This window comes from Centruroides sculpturatus, unplaced genomic scaffold, assembly GCF_000671375.1.
Source record: "Centruroides sculpturatus isolate CEXI.00-Female unplaced genomic scaffold, Cexi_2.0 scaffold1698, whole genome shotgun sequence".
NCBI lineage: Eukaryota > Metazoa > Arthropoda > Arachnida > Scorpiones > Buthidae > Centruroides > Centruroides sculpturatus.
In genome coordinates this window covers 58,128-73,169 of record NW_019385811.1, presented here as the reverse complement: position 1 = coordinate 73,169, position 15,042 = coordinate 58,128, and the positions used below count along the sequence as shown (strand labels likewise).

At 29.0% G+C, this 15,042-nt stretch overlaps 1 protein-coding gene across 3 annotated transcripts in view; it reads right to left on the bottom strand.

Moving 5' to 3' along the window:
* Positions 1–15,042, bottom strand: part of LOC111642265 (pericentriolar material 1 protein-like) — a 55,808-nt gene that overhangs the window by 10,851 nt on the left and 29,915 nt on the right. For all 3 annotated transcript variants that reach the window (XM_023388588.1, XM_023388589.1, XM_023388590.1), the window contains 6 exons: positions 14,524–14,823; positions 14,240–14,445; positions 10,201–10,298; positions 9,898–10,084; positions 6,333–6,519; positions 2,427–2,597 (listed from right to left, as the gene is read on the bottom strand). In XM_023388588.1, coding sequence (XP_023244356.1) covers positions 2,427–2,597; positions 6,333–6,519; positions 9,898–10,084; positions 10,201–10,298; positions 14,240–14,445; positions 14,524–14,823 — 1,149 coding nt within the window. The remainder of the gene's footprint in view (positions 1–2,426; positions 2,598–6,332; positions 6,520–9,897; positions 10,085–10,200; positions 10,299–14,239; positions 14,446–14,523; positions 14,824–15,042) is intronic.

Below are 15,042 nucleotides of genomic sequence, written 5' to 3'. Positions count from 1 at the left end.
TACTTAATTACATGCCAGGATTTGAACGAATTTCAACATGGGATAGGTTAATGTATTTTTTTGTATATAATCGGTTATCCAAAAATTTGATTTTCTGAACAACCCTAGTTCCCAATTGATTCAGATAATTGATGCTCTACTGTAGTTAAAATTTAGTTAACAAAACTTATTTAACTTGTTAAAACAAACTTTTATCTGGACACAAACAATCTTTCAATGGATATTTTTTATTTTTTCATTTTGTTTAACTATGCTTAGAGACCCACTTTCATATTGGTGTTTAATTAAACAAAGATTGATTAATTATATTGTTCTTAATCATTATAATTTGTCTAAGTAACTAATACGTGGATGGTAGTACAGATGCATAAATTTTCACGTTAATTGATTGGTTTAAATGTAGTTAAATTAATGTTTTTGCTGCCTATGAATGAAACTGAATTCATAATATCAATAGCTTTCTTTATACCTATATAAAGAAAACTAGGTCATTCAGACATTATATATTGTCAGTGACTAAAATAAGTAACTACAGATTCCACTTATTCACATTTAACTAAAATAACTGGAAAAAGATATTATTCACTAGTAGATGTAAAATAAATCTGTTTAAATCACATTATAATAATCGAGATTTTCACTACTTTTAAGTTATATATTTTACATGATATAAAAATGGTGAAGCAACATACAAATTATGAATATAGTAAATCAAACAAATATAAGTTAATGATTAATCTAAAATCTTTTTGATAGATAATTATATACTAAGAAATTATAGTTAATATTGTATATTCATCACTGTCTTGATGAATAGTATCTAATAAACAGATTGCAATGAGCTTTGTAAGATATATTCTTCAGAATATGTAAATTGGACAGCAATTTTCACTAATAGAAAATTCCTATAAATTTACCATGTTTGCTTTATTAATGAAATGCCATTACCAAAATATGGCATTTGATTAAAAAACTTAATGTCTTATTTGTTTTATCCCTTTTCTTCTTCAAATGAATATTTTATTATGTAGAGTACACAATAAAAAATATGTACAGTCAACTTGCATTAATGCAAATTGCTAGGGAATAGTAAGTTATTCACTTTAATGAAAATTCATATTAATTATTTTCAGAGTCAAGGTCAAGATTGTTTAATTTAGGGAGTTAAGGCTTAATACTTATTAAGCCTTAACTCCCTAACTCTAAATTATATTTTGAATTAATTTACTAAGTAAAATTAAATTATTTACAAAAACAAATTAATGTTCTAAATGATTTTCAAACAAAGTGAGGAGGAAGAGATAATACATGCCTTTAAAGTGTGGAGCAGTGTATCAGAGTGGTTAAGCTATTTGTAGTTCACCAATAATTTCCTTCTGGAATTAAATCATTGTATCAATAGGTTTCCCTAAGGAAACCTATTGATACAATGTTTTAATTCCAGAAAGGAAAATACAGTAGAGCCTCGAAAACTTGGCACTCAATAACCCGGCACTCCGGATAACTCGGCCACACCCTGGCAGGGCAAAATCTCCTTAGTTAATTAATTTTCATTATAGACAGCTTTATGCCTCATAAATTATTTTTCTAAGGTCTGTCTTATCAGGTAAATTACTGTACACAGTGTATTCATTAATTTTCATTTTCATGTAGTAAAGGCTCTATGCCTTCATAAAGGATGTACCTTTCCTTTGTTTAAGGGTATTTGGGCAGTTTATTCTCTGTTCTATTCTCAAGCAAACAATATATACAAGTACAGTACAATATTTTCTGAAGAAACACGCATACTTATCCTTTTTTAACCCCATTCCCGATAACCCGGCATTTTCACAAACTCGGCCACCCTTCGGTCCACATTAGGCCGAGTTTTCGAGGCTCTACTGTATTGCTAAATGCCATCTAACATTAGAGAAAATACTATTTAAAATTAACCAATTGCAGTAAGAGAATAAAACGTTTTTATATCACTAATCACATAATTATAATATAAAAATAACCCATTTATTATCAAAATTAAAAAAAGCACATTTTGTATAATTTCCTTCACTCTGATCATTTTTATAGAGTAATCTTGCAACATATTCTATAAAAAACATTGCAAACTTTCCATACGGTAAAGAAAATCCTCATCACAATTATTTGTAGCATAAATTGTTAAATTGAAATCAGTCATCAAAATATTGTATTCTAGAACATTGAAAATAAATGGTGATTCCTTTTTCAACACAACAGACTCTTCAATTTTGATTTTAAACTTAAAAATCCCATCCAGCAATATTCTATAGCATAAAGTTAATTTTATCTTATAAAATAAATATAAAATCAGACAAAAATAAATAATAAAACAGAAAGGAAATAAATTTATTTATGGTATTTTAAATATTGATGCAAATTTCAAAATAAAAGACTACATATGAAATAATTACCTGAGAAAATGCATAAGTTAGATGATCTTCATGCATTTCTTTTGAAGGAAACTGACCAGATAATGTTAACTGTGTTGATATACTTTCAGAATTATCAATAAAAGCATCTGACTGTTCTCTTTTAACTGCTTGAATAAATCTATCCTTATTCTTTATAGGATTATCTTCTTGCTAAAATGCAATATATTAAAGAACTAGGATTAGCAAACATTTTATTAGTACAGGTAACCCCCATATAACACAGGAGTTATGTTCCAAAAAATTGCCATGTTATGTGAATCCGTGTTATATGAAACAAAGAACTAGTACGAAAAGGGGGAGTTAGGTTCCAAAAATTAAAAAACATACTATTATATTTCATAATTAAGATAAATATCTTTATTAAAATTTCTTAAACAATACATATTAATATAAATTAAACAATGTTTTCGTCATCACTAAGCACTATTAACCGAGGGCATTTTCTTTTTGGCAAGATATCCTTATCCTTTGAGCATTTTTCTGCATTATCTTCAGATCCATGATCTACCTTTTGCAAAAGATGTTATTTTAGATTGCTTGCTTTTAGTTAAAAGATCTTTATAAATTTCCTTATATGGTGCTAAGCACTTATGAAGAATAAAGCAAATATGGAATAAGGGAAAACATCTGGCAACACAAAATCAGAAGCGTTGAGATCTGGCAACACTGAAACAAGTTTCGAGAAGGATTACGTTTATCGACATAAGGCGGGAAAAGAAAATTTACATACTTAAGTACTAATAGTTCATGAAAATTATTATTTTTGTGAACTATTAGTACTTAAGCATGTGAAAATTTATTACATTTCATGTTGTACGAGGATTTTATCCAATTCTCAAACCGTCTTAGAGTGAATCTGTGCTATAAAAGCACCGTGTTATACAGGGATGTTCCCAATTCTCAAACCATGTTAGAGTGAATCCAGTAAAAGTGTCATGTTATACAGGGTTACCTGTACTCGATTGTATTTGTAATATATGTAAATATTTTAAATTCGTTTTGAAGTCATTAATATATTGCATAATTATTAAGTTTTTATATTATAACTAATTTCTGTCATTACAGTAATACATTTGTGGAAGTCTGAAATATTTCACTTATTGTATAATTTGTTTGTAACTTTTAATTAAATCAAAAATTCCTAACAAAAAATTTGCCAGAAATATCTGTCAATAATTTTTTGCAAGACAGATCATTGACATTTTAGTGACATTGGTAAGAATCAAGACCCAAGTTTCTTTTGGAGAGGAGAAATCTCTCCTCAACCTAGAATATTCCAAGATATGACCACTGTATGAGAATTCCTTGTAAAGAGAGAGACAACATGACAGTGTGATAGAGACCAAGACAAGCAGGGTGGACCCAAGAAATGGGACTCTGACGGTCAGAATCCCCACTTCTTATATCAACTGCCAAACTTTTATATTTATTTTCATAATTTTAATTTAATAATTTTTAAATTTAGCATAAATATTATATTAAAATCTAAATTAGAAAATTATTAAATTAAAAATAGAAGTTATTAAAAATTAAAGTGTATATACATTTTTTGGCACACCCTGTACATTAATAAAATAAGCCTAATGCATTATTTTAAATATATTCATGATAAGAATGTTTTTATTTTTTTTACATATAAAATTTTTTAATACAAAATATTTTGTTAAAAGTTAAAAATTTTCTGATATAAATTATTTTTTCATTTTCATTATGATTCTCTAAACTGCATGGAAAAATACATTATATTATATTTTAGTACATTATACACATATTAGAATTATTATGATAGCAAAGGGAAAAAAAATCTTTATTAATTGATTTAACAAAACAAGTCTGCAAAATTTATAATTTAATAGGATTTATCTATAAAATATACAAATTTCAATGTTTTGATAAATATTTAATAAAAAATAAAAGTAACAATTAGTACTGTAGCAATATTTATTAAACATTAATCATTAACTTTCTAAAAAGTTATATTTGTGAGATAAGAAAAAAATTGGTAATTGAAGGTAGATTTTTAAAAATTTTAATTAGAATAATTAGTGTAATTAAAGAAAGTTTACACAAAAAAAATATTATATAAGATATATTTTTATAAAATTTAAAATTACAGCAATTTGTGTGTATAATGCATGGATCGTCTATGTTTAAAAGTCTATATGAAAATGGATATGGGTTTAGTAATGATATGGAGCCATCCACTAGTTTTAATTTGTACTTATGAATTCATCAAAACAGTTTTTTCTTTGTCCAAATTTACTAAGAACATCTTTAATAAATGTGAAAAATCCTTTCATATTTTCTATATTCCACATTGCAATAGCAAATTAATGCTGTATTCATCTACTATTGTAATTTTTCTCAAACCACCAGACAAATATATACATCTTACTTTTAGTTCTCTCTTACTCATTTTTGCCTCTCTTCCATATTTTAATTAATATAATTACAATCTTGTACTGTACATATAAATTTTTAAGCTGCACATTTTCAATAATTCTCTGTCTATTTTATAATGACTACCTGACGAATACATTACTTTGATTTTCTACACAAATAGAGCTGAACGATTAACCTGCATCTTTGGATAACTTTTAAATTTTTTTACAGTTTGATTTAACATTCATTATTATTATTGTATTTGTGGTGTTTTGTTTACATGCTGTTGTGAAGTCCTAATGTTTCAAGACTAATGTATGTGGTATGATGCCTGTGCAAGAAAGGACTACTGGCCCAATAAGTATCTTATCAATTTTCCACAGACTATATTTCATAGATGAGTTCTGTGTTTTACTAATTTTTTCAGTGTAAGCATTTTGTGTGCTGTAGGTTTTTGAAACAGTTGTGTCTGACTTTTATGATTTTGTTTGCTTGTCAACAAATGTAATATCTGGTCTGTTGTAATGAATTGTTTTGTCTTTGATTTTGGTTTGTTCATAGTATATTTTGTGTATATTGTTTTCTATGACCATCTGATATGTGTGTTTGTAGTATGGTTCCTGGGTGTATAGTAATTTATGTTTGTGTGCAAGCTTTTGATGATTATATTTGCTCTTTGATTATGTCTATGTAAGTAGTCACTTTGTGTTAAAAGCTTGCAACCCAATGTGATATGTTGTATAATCTCATGCACAATATAGCACTTCCTAAAAGTCTTGTCTGTGAGTGTTGGACCTTAACATGTGCTTTCTGTAGTTTCTTGTATTTATAATCTAGTCTTGTATGACAATCATGAACCATTATCTCTCTCTGAGTCAGCCAGCAGTTTAATGCAATTTTTTCAATGTGTTCCTGGTTGAGATTGTTAAGGTGCCTATCATGAAGCTCCTCCAAGCCATAAACAGCACTGATCTATTGCACTACACAACACCAAGATATCTAATGGTATCTTGGTTTTGTGTAGTGTAATAGATCAGTGCTGTTTAAACTTATTGGTGAACTGTTTTTGTTTGCAATAGTTACAGCTTTGTGTAATTGCAATGTTTCTTGTTTTATATGGAAGAACTTACAAATTTGTATTTGTTTTAGTGCATGTTTAAGATAGCTGTGAGACCTCATCCTCCCTCTTTATATGGAAGAATCAGCCTTTCTATGGGACAATTTAAGTTGCATTTGTTGTGTTTTGTTAATGTTGTTCTTGTTTTCCTTTGAAGTTATCCTAGTTTTGCACCATGAAGTTATCCTAGTTTTGCTTCTATGGAAATATAGGGTATACTGTGATATGGATTTTGCAAATCATTTTTGTTCTAGCAATTATCTAAGCAATTATTTGTTCTAGTTCATGTTTAAGTGCAAATTATACACCACTAAGTTATTAGAAAAAAAATTGCAATATTTATATGATCCAAAATCACTTTCTGTGGAGAATAATATAATACTTACACTGGAAGACATATGTTGACTACTTGATAAAACTTGCTGAGAATCTAATCTTAAGTGTTTCAATTTCTTCAGAAAATCTAACAAAAATTCTGGTTGACCATCAGCTTGAGATATTATTTTTGAGACTTCTGCATAAACTGATTCTTGCATTGTACTAGTATTAACAACATTTTTTGATTCAACTTCTCTGTTATAAAAATGTTGAAATTTTAAACAGAATATATGAAAATATTTTAACAAAATAAAATTCTTACTCTTCAAAATTAGTTACTTTTTAATATATTTAAAATAAATAATCAGAATTATTATTTAAAAGTAACTTAATGCTTTTATATTAAAATATTTATTTACAAATGTAAGCAAGAATATAATGTAGAGTTTGCACACAATGTATTTTACATAATAAAAACATCTGTATAACTTTATGCATAATAATATACAGTGGTACCTCAGGATACAAATGCCCCAACATACAAAATTTTCAGGATATGACATGAAATTCAAACATATTTTTGCTCCACGGTACGAATAAAAACTCACCATACGACGTTACATTAGTTCGCAGCGCCTTTTTTATTCACTTCTGTTCATTGGTCTCAGTCTGCGTGTTTGCTTTGTCGTGGAAGGATCTCGCTCGATAAAGAAAATCTCGAGGTATTATCAGAAAGTGACTGATTTTATTGAAAAGAAACATCCCAAAAAGGTTCACACTGGTCATATTGCTGCTTGGAGTAATGACATTTGCCTAAGTCATTTTAAAAACATTTTAAAAAGTAGGCAAAGCCAAACCTCTTTGGATAGATACGTGTATTTTACCAAGCGACCTTTATCCAGTGAAAGCGCTGGTGGAAGTGAAGAAAGAAAGCAAAAAGCAGTAAATAAAAAAAAAAAAAAATATAATATATATATAAAACAACACTAATTTTTTTTATATTTTCTAATTTATTTTTAAGTTATTGTTACATTATGTTATGTAAGTTAAGTTTTAGTATCATTTCCCTTCTCCCTCTCTTCCGCCACCAGTTTACACCTCCACCATCGTCTATCCTCAGAGGTAAAGTGCAAATAAAACTACATTTTTTTAATCAATTATTATTCGATTATGGTTATTTATACATTTACAACTACAAAACGCATTTTTCAGTGTTTTCCTTACTATAGTTATTTTTTAAATGTACTACTTAGCTTTAATTTGAGTGTTTTTTTCCTGTTGGAACAAATTATTTGGTTTTACACGTAATCGTATGGGGAAAAATGATTTACCTTACGGCATTTTTATGATACGATCTCAGTTTCGGAATGGATTAATTTCATATCCTGAGGTACCATTGTACAAGTATAAATATAAGAAAAGTTTCACAAGTTTATTTTATAAAATTGCAAAACCAATCATATTTGATCCTTTAATGATGTCAATGCATTGTCATCATTATGCTCATCCACATAAAAATGTATTTGGTGTTTGTTGGCTGTATTCTTTTTGCTTTGATACATGTATTTGCACTGTTGCTCTTAGTTATCATCAGTTAATTATATAATTGTTAATGCAATGACAAAATCTTCAATATTTCTGAGAGAAAACAAAATGAGAGCTTCCATGACATCCATGTTTGTTATATTTTTACAACAATGGGCTTGGATGAACAAATGCCATCCAACATTATGTGTTTATAATTATAATGTAAAATACATCATGCACAAACTAATAAATCATGAAAATTGTGTGTACTAAAAAACTGTATTAGCAAAAAAAAAAGCTAAATATTTACACACATCAGTTCTCTTAAAGCATTATAAAATAAAAATTATATAACAAAAATAAAAAAATTATAAAGAATAAGACATATGACAAACTTTTAATTAAAAGCATATTAAGAGCTTTATTTCAGAATGAACAAAAGATCTGAATGAAGGTGGATTGGTTTAGGAAAATTAGAGAGAAATGGTTGCCATTCAGGTCAAGAAAGAGTAGAGAAAATAATATTGATTAAAATATCCACTTATGACAGCATGTAAAATGTTATAAAAATCTCAATCTGACAAACATGAATGAAGAAAGACAATCTTCTCATAACTGACTAATAACTGTTCTATAAACAAAATAATTACTAATTATATCAACACTTAACGGTTATTTATGTTATGGGCCAAGTGATTAATAGGACATTATAATGCCCAGCTATTATGAATAATGACTGAAATGAATGTGCAACCTGATAAATATTAACTAATTTATTAAATTGACCAGACACTATGAATACAGCTGCAGCCTTTAGACAATTTAATTTTTTAAAAAATCTCCACTTTTTTCATTAAGAATTATTTACTTTTTGGGAATTATTTCAAAGTATTTTAAAAATAGCATATGATCTTTTAATAGTAAGTATTATTAACTGTATTAAACCAATGTTAATGAAAAGTATTATTAACAAATTTATACTTAAACAAAAAAGAAAAAAAAAAAGTGCTTGTCTATGACAGGGCTTCTTAAACTATGGGTTGCGACCCCATTTGGGGTCGCTTAGCAAAATCTTGGATTCGCAAGATTTTAATGCAAAATTTTGAAAATAATTTGTGAGAGTTTGAAAATGGCATGCTTTGTGTCATAGGTTTCATAATGTGCACTTTGTCTCACTTCTGATGAAGCGAGACAACAATTCAGCAACACTGATTGTAGTGTGAACTAGTGTAGTGTTGTCGCTTCAGTGTATTCAGTTGTCTCTGTTCCATTGTAACACAAGAGTGAACTGTGGTAGTACACCATTATCGTTTTTGCAAATTTGTATATATCTTTATTTTATATTTTTTTGGGTCGCGAAAAAAATCATAATCGGGGTCGTGAATGAAAAAAGTTTAAGAAGCCCTGGTCTATGATAATCATTGATGGACATCACAACAACTGACACAGATAAAACACTCCCCCACAAAAAGTTATGGTGACAGTTTGGTGGACAGCCACAGGGATTATTCATCATTCCTTTCTAGGCACCAGTGAGACAATTTCTGATTATAAGAAATGCATCAAAAATTATGCCAGAAACAACTGGGATTAAAAGTCATGGCATTCTGCTGCTTCATGATAATACTTGTCCATCTATTGCATGATCAACAATACAGAAAATACAGCAGTTGGAATATGAAACTCTGTCATCCTCCATATATCCCTGACAGACTATAATTTTTAAGCATCTGGACTATTTTTCTTGCAGGACATATATTCTGTAATGAGACTGATGTTAAGAACGCATTCCAGGAGTTTGCTGCTTCCAGGACTAAAGACTTATCAGGCAGGTATCTATAATCTTGTCACTTAGTGGAAAATTGTTTAGATGCCAACAGTGCCAATTTTGATTAAATAAAATTATTATTTTGTTTGCTGAAATTAACTTTTCAAAATTTCATGTACAACATGATATAATTTCACAAAATAAATGTGTAACAGTAATTACACTAATATTCTATGTGAACAACATAAATGCACATTATTTTACATTAAATACCTTATATATAAATTCAATAATAAAAATTATAAAAAAAACTTATTTATCAATTACAAAAATTTTACCTAGCTCTTGTATTGGAAGATGATGGCATTGCAGAATTACTAGTATCTGAAAAAATTGATATATTTGGTATAGAATTATTGTCAGAAACATGTGATGCAGAAACTTCTCTTTGCTTGATTGGTCTTTCTGTTTGTCTTGACTTTGATGTAACTTGCTGGGTAGAACTTGGTTTATTTACAAAACAGGCTATTGAAAATATATATTTAAAAATTAATGGTAATTTAATTTGAAAGATAAACACTTTAAAAGTTGAAAATTGATCTTAATATTGGAACATCAATGTAGATCTAAAATTTACTTACAAAATAATCCTCGATCCTTACTGGAATTTGGTTTTTTAGTTTTTATTATATTCTCATGCATTTTGGTATTAGAAACTTGTCTTGCTTTTGTTCTGCCACTGAAATAAAATTATTATAAATTTTTTATGAATTAGATAATTTTTAAAACAGAAAGACTTTTAAAAGTTTATTTTTTGAAAATAAAGATGAATTGATTATTGCAAGAGAAGAAAAAAAATCAAGTTTGAACTTAAAACTTCTAGAGCAATGATGGGCAAACTACGGACCACGAGCCAGATGTGGCCCCTGAAATGTTCTATCCGGCCCACACGACATTATTCCTAATCTGACAAGTAAAAAAGAATATAGGCTGTGGTGGTTGATGCACCACTTAACTTGAGTGTTCGTTGATTATATAAAATAACCGAAGCTTTAAATCATGTACAAGATTTTGTTTTACACTTATTGAGTAAAAGCTCTATCGGTTACAAGCATGCGTCGGTACAGAACATCCACTCGTTGTGCATAGCGTAGCCGAGAGAGAGAAAAAGAAATATGGCGGACGACCTGCACATGTTTTTATAGCGCCACCTGGATTTTCAGATGCAGCACTAGGTTACAATTATTCGGCTGTCACACAGGCTATAAGAAAAATAAATATTTTCCTGTTTTCTCCTCTCTTTCATTTTATATCAGTGACAACATACAAATTTATTGACTTATCCTAGATATTGGAATTTTACATTGAGAGTGAGAGGCACTGGCTGCTGGCAACTTTGTAGCAAAGAGTAAAACTGGCAATGGAGCCTCCTCGCAGTAGCTACCCTCTCCACCGTGGCTAGATATCGAAACACGTTTCTTGATTCAGACCTGTTTTAGCATTGTTGGTTTGCTAGTTTTACTCTGCATATCGTGAAAAATTTTAGCCCTAAGATGTTATCTAAGAAATGTAAAGTTGATTCTGAGTGCCATGTTTTCAAAGATGAATGGACATGGAAGTACTTTTTCACAGTTTTTAGGGATAAACCACTATGTCTCATCTGCAATGAAACTGTAGCAGTCTACAAAGAATATAACATTTCACGACACTTCAACTCTAAGCACAATGATGTCAAGGTTAGAGCCATGACCGAAGAAGAAAGAAAACAAAAAGCAGAAGATCTACGCAAAAAACTATCAGGTCAGCAAAGTATTTTTAAGAAAGGAAATAGTTCTCAGCAAGCAGCTACACATGCAAGTTATGTTGTAGCATACAATATTGCTAAAAGTAACAAAGCTCTCTCTGATGGAGAATTTGTTAAACAAAGCATTCTCAAAGTTTGTGATATTTTATGTCCTGACAAAAGAAAAGATTTTGAAACATTAAGCTTATCTCGGAAAACAGTGACTTCTAGAATCGAAGCAATAGATAAAAACATATCATAGTTGGAATCAAAGATTGGCCAATTTAAATTCTGCTCAATTATTATGGATGAAAGCTCTGATATAAATGATACTGCACAGTTGCTATTATTTATAAGAGGTGTTGACGAAAACTTCTGTATTACAGAGGAACTGGTATGCATGAGGTCGTTGAAGGGAACTACAACAAGGTCAGATATTTTTCACAAATTTATGGAAGGAATTTCAACTTTGAAAGTACCTATAAATTGCATATGTAGTATAACAACAGATGGAGCGAGAAATATGACAGGGAAAAAAATCTGGATTTGTTGGGATCTTTAATGAAAAATATCCAGATAACAATGTTATATTTCTACATTGCGTCATACATCAAGACATCCTGTGTAAATCTGCTTTGGATATGAAGCCTGTACTTGACGTTATTGTGAAGCTGGTTAATGCTATTTGATCTCGAGGGCTTGTTCACAGACAATTTTGGGAGTTTCTAGAATCCATGCAATCTGAGTACTCTGATATATTGCACTACTCGAAAGTAAGGTGGCTTAGCGCAGGACGTGTCTTCGAGAGAGTTTGGCAGCTGAAAGACGAAATAGTGACATTCTTTCTTGAGAAACAGGAGTCTGTAGAGTATAAAATCCTGGAAGATACTGCATGGCTTTCGGATTTTACATTTTTTATGTATCTTCTCTACCACATGAACAAGTTGAATGTCAAGATGCAAGGCAAAAATCAATTTATCGATGATATCTGGGGCCATCTCAAAGGTTTTTAAACTACAACTTGTTCTATTTGCGAATCAGCTTGCTAAGAATGACTTGTCTCACTTTCCGAGGTTGAATTCAATAGCCCCGGTGATGAAGGAAAAGTTTAAGTTACGAAGATAGTCTGAGAAGACTCCATGGTGAATTTGAATGAAGATTTGAAGACTTGTCATTGAAAAAGACTTAGAAATTTTCAGCATGCCTTTTAATGTGAACTGTGAAACCGGACTTGCAACTTGAATTGATTAAATTACAATGTAACACTCAACTCAAACAGTTGTTTTTTAATGTTCCAAAATTAGAGTTCTACAAGTCCTTGTCGAAATCCACTTTCCCAAATCTGATATCTCATGCCCAGAAAGTTACTGCTACGTTTGCTTCATCATATATATGTGAACAGGTGTTTTCTACAATGAAACTTTGAAAAAGTTGCCTTAGAAACAGACTGACAGATGAACATTTAACTTCTCTTCTAAGAATAAGTGCATCCCAGTTCAAACCAAATTATGAGAAACTTTTAGAAATGCAGTCACAGTTTCATTCATCACATTCTCCTTCATATTCTTTCAGTCATTAATAGGGCTTAGTATCACAAAAAAATACAATAATTTTGTAAAATGTATCGTTGTTATTTTTTAATAAATTATATTGACCCGCCTAAAGTTTTCTTCCTTTCCTTTGGCTCCTTCTTTAAAAAGTTTGCCCATCAATGTTCTAGACTATTTCAGGCTGTATTAAAGACAAGACAATTTTTATTTAACAAAATTTGGGCTAAATGTAGACAATTGTGTTTCCATCAAGTATAAAGACTGATAATTAGAAATTAACTAAATTTAGAAAATTCTGTTCTTCCTGAATTTTCTAAATTTAGTTAATTTCTAATTATTAGTCTTTATACTTGATGAAAAGACTAATAATTTTTTTTCCAGATGACTTCTGACTAGGATTGACATTTTTCCATCTTCAATTAATTTCTGTTTCTCCTGAAATTGCACAAACCACTCAAACATATGCACAGGATTAACACTCCACTCCATAAATATTTTTCAGATCTTTGTTTTTACCACACTTTTACCTAACTTTCTAATAAAATTTAATTATAGCACATATTCATTGACACAATTTAATTATAGCACATATTCTTCATTGAATATATAATTTTGACATATCACAATCCCTCTGCAGCAACTAGAAAATGTTGATGCAATTTTATGATGTTTGTGCAATTGAAAGTGTCTCCCCTAATAATCAATAATGCAAAAGTTGTAACTGTATGAGCTGTACAGTGTAATGGTGCAAGTATAAAAAAAATTGGCCTCATTATTTAATTGGCACACATTACATATCTATAAGTAGAAAAACAAATCAACAATTTTCTATCAAATTCACATATTATATAAGATAATAAAGAGAATTATTGGTAATAGCTGTACTTTTCTCCAAACATTTCTTTGAATCCCATTTTATAATCAGCTGCTGATAAAAATATTACTAGAACAGAATTCTTCTATTTGTTCAATCCAATTTAACTGAATTTAATCTAAAATGTAAGTAAATATTTTAATTTTACACATCATCAATTGAAATATGTAACAGCTGGGAGTAATATAGATTTTTGGTACAGAATAATTAATAACTAATATTTAAATATAAGCCATTTACAATTTACATTATTAGATCAGTTTTAAATATTGTTATAGTACTTATTCTATTTAATTTTATTTTATATGAACATATTTGTAAAAAATAAATATCACTCTTTATAGTAATGGAAGTTAAGTTCTGCTAATAAATATTTTTAAAAAATAAGAAAAACTAATGTTATATATTTTAATTGAAATATTCAACAACTTAGTTAAAAAATAAAATAAAATTTAATAATAAAATCCACTCACTAATCTGAATTTGCAGTTTTCTCTGAATATGATTGGTTTTTTATTTGAGGCTGATGATCAGAAACTGTAGGGATAGAATCAGGGATTTGAGGATTTGATAAATTAGCACTAATAATTTCATTACTCTTAGATGTCGAAAGCATATTCTGACGTGAACAACTTCTAAAGTTATCCCAAAAATTATTGGCTCTAGTTCTAGGAGGGACCTACGATAATCAATTAGTAAATTTCTCTTTATTAATAAAAAAATAAAATAGAACTATATTAAAAAGTTTATAATTTACCTGATTATTTAATGTTGCAGCTACTGCAGTCTGTCTAGCAAAATTACAATTTGATGATATAGGAGTTGACAAATTAAATCTGTTGGTTGGTGCATTTGAAGTTGTGGGTAATAAAGTATTATCTGTGTTTGAATGCATACAAGCTGAAGTTGAAATGGGACTGGCTTGAGTGGGAGGAAATGATGAATGTGTATTTGCAGATGGTGCTGCAAGCCATGGACGAAATGTAAAGTCTTCAGCTATACGATCTTGACTTACGTTTGATGATGGGTGTAATAGTGTATGTTCTGAAGCTGAATTCTAAAATGATAAATGTAAAAAAAAATAAATTTTCAAATATGTTTATCATTGAGTTTATCTAACAGAAAACATATAAATAAAATTTCAAATTTAAAAAATGAAAATTTTAAAGAAAGTTTCTTTTAAAATATCAATATATATATATAATATATATATTTATATATTGTTTATATATAATGTTTATTCAAAGAAAATTATACAATATACATTGTTAAGAAG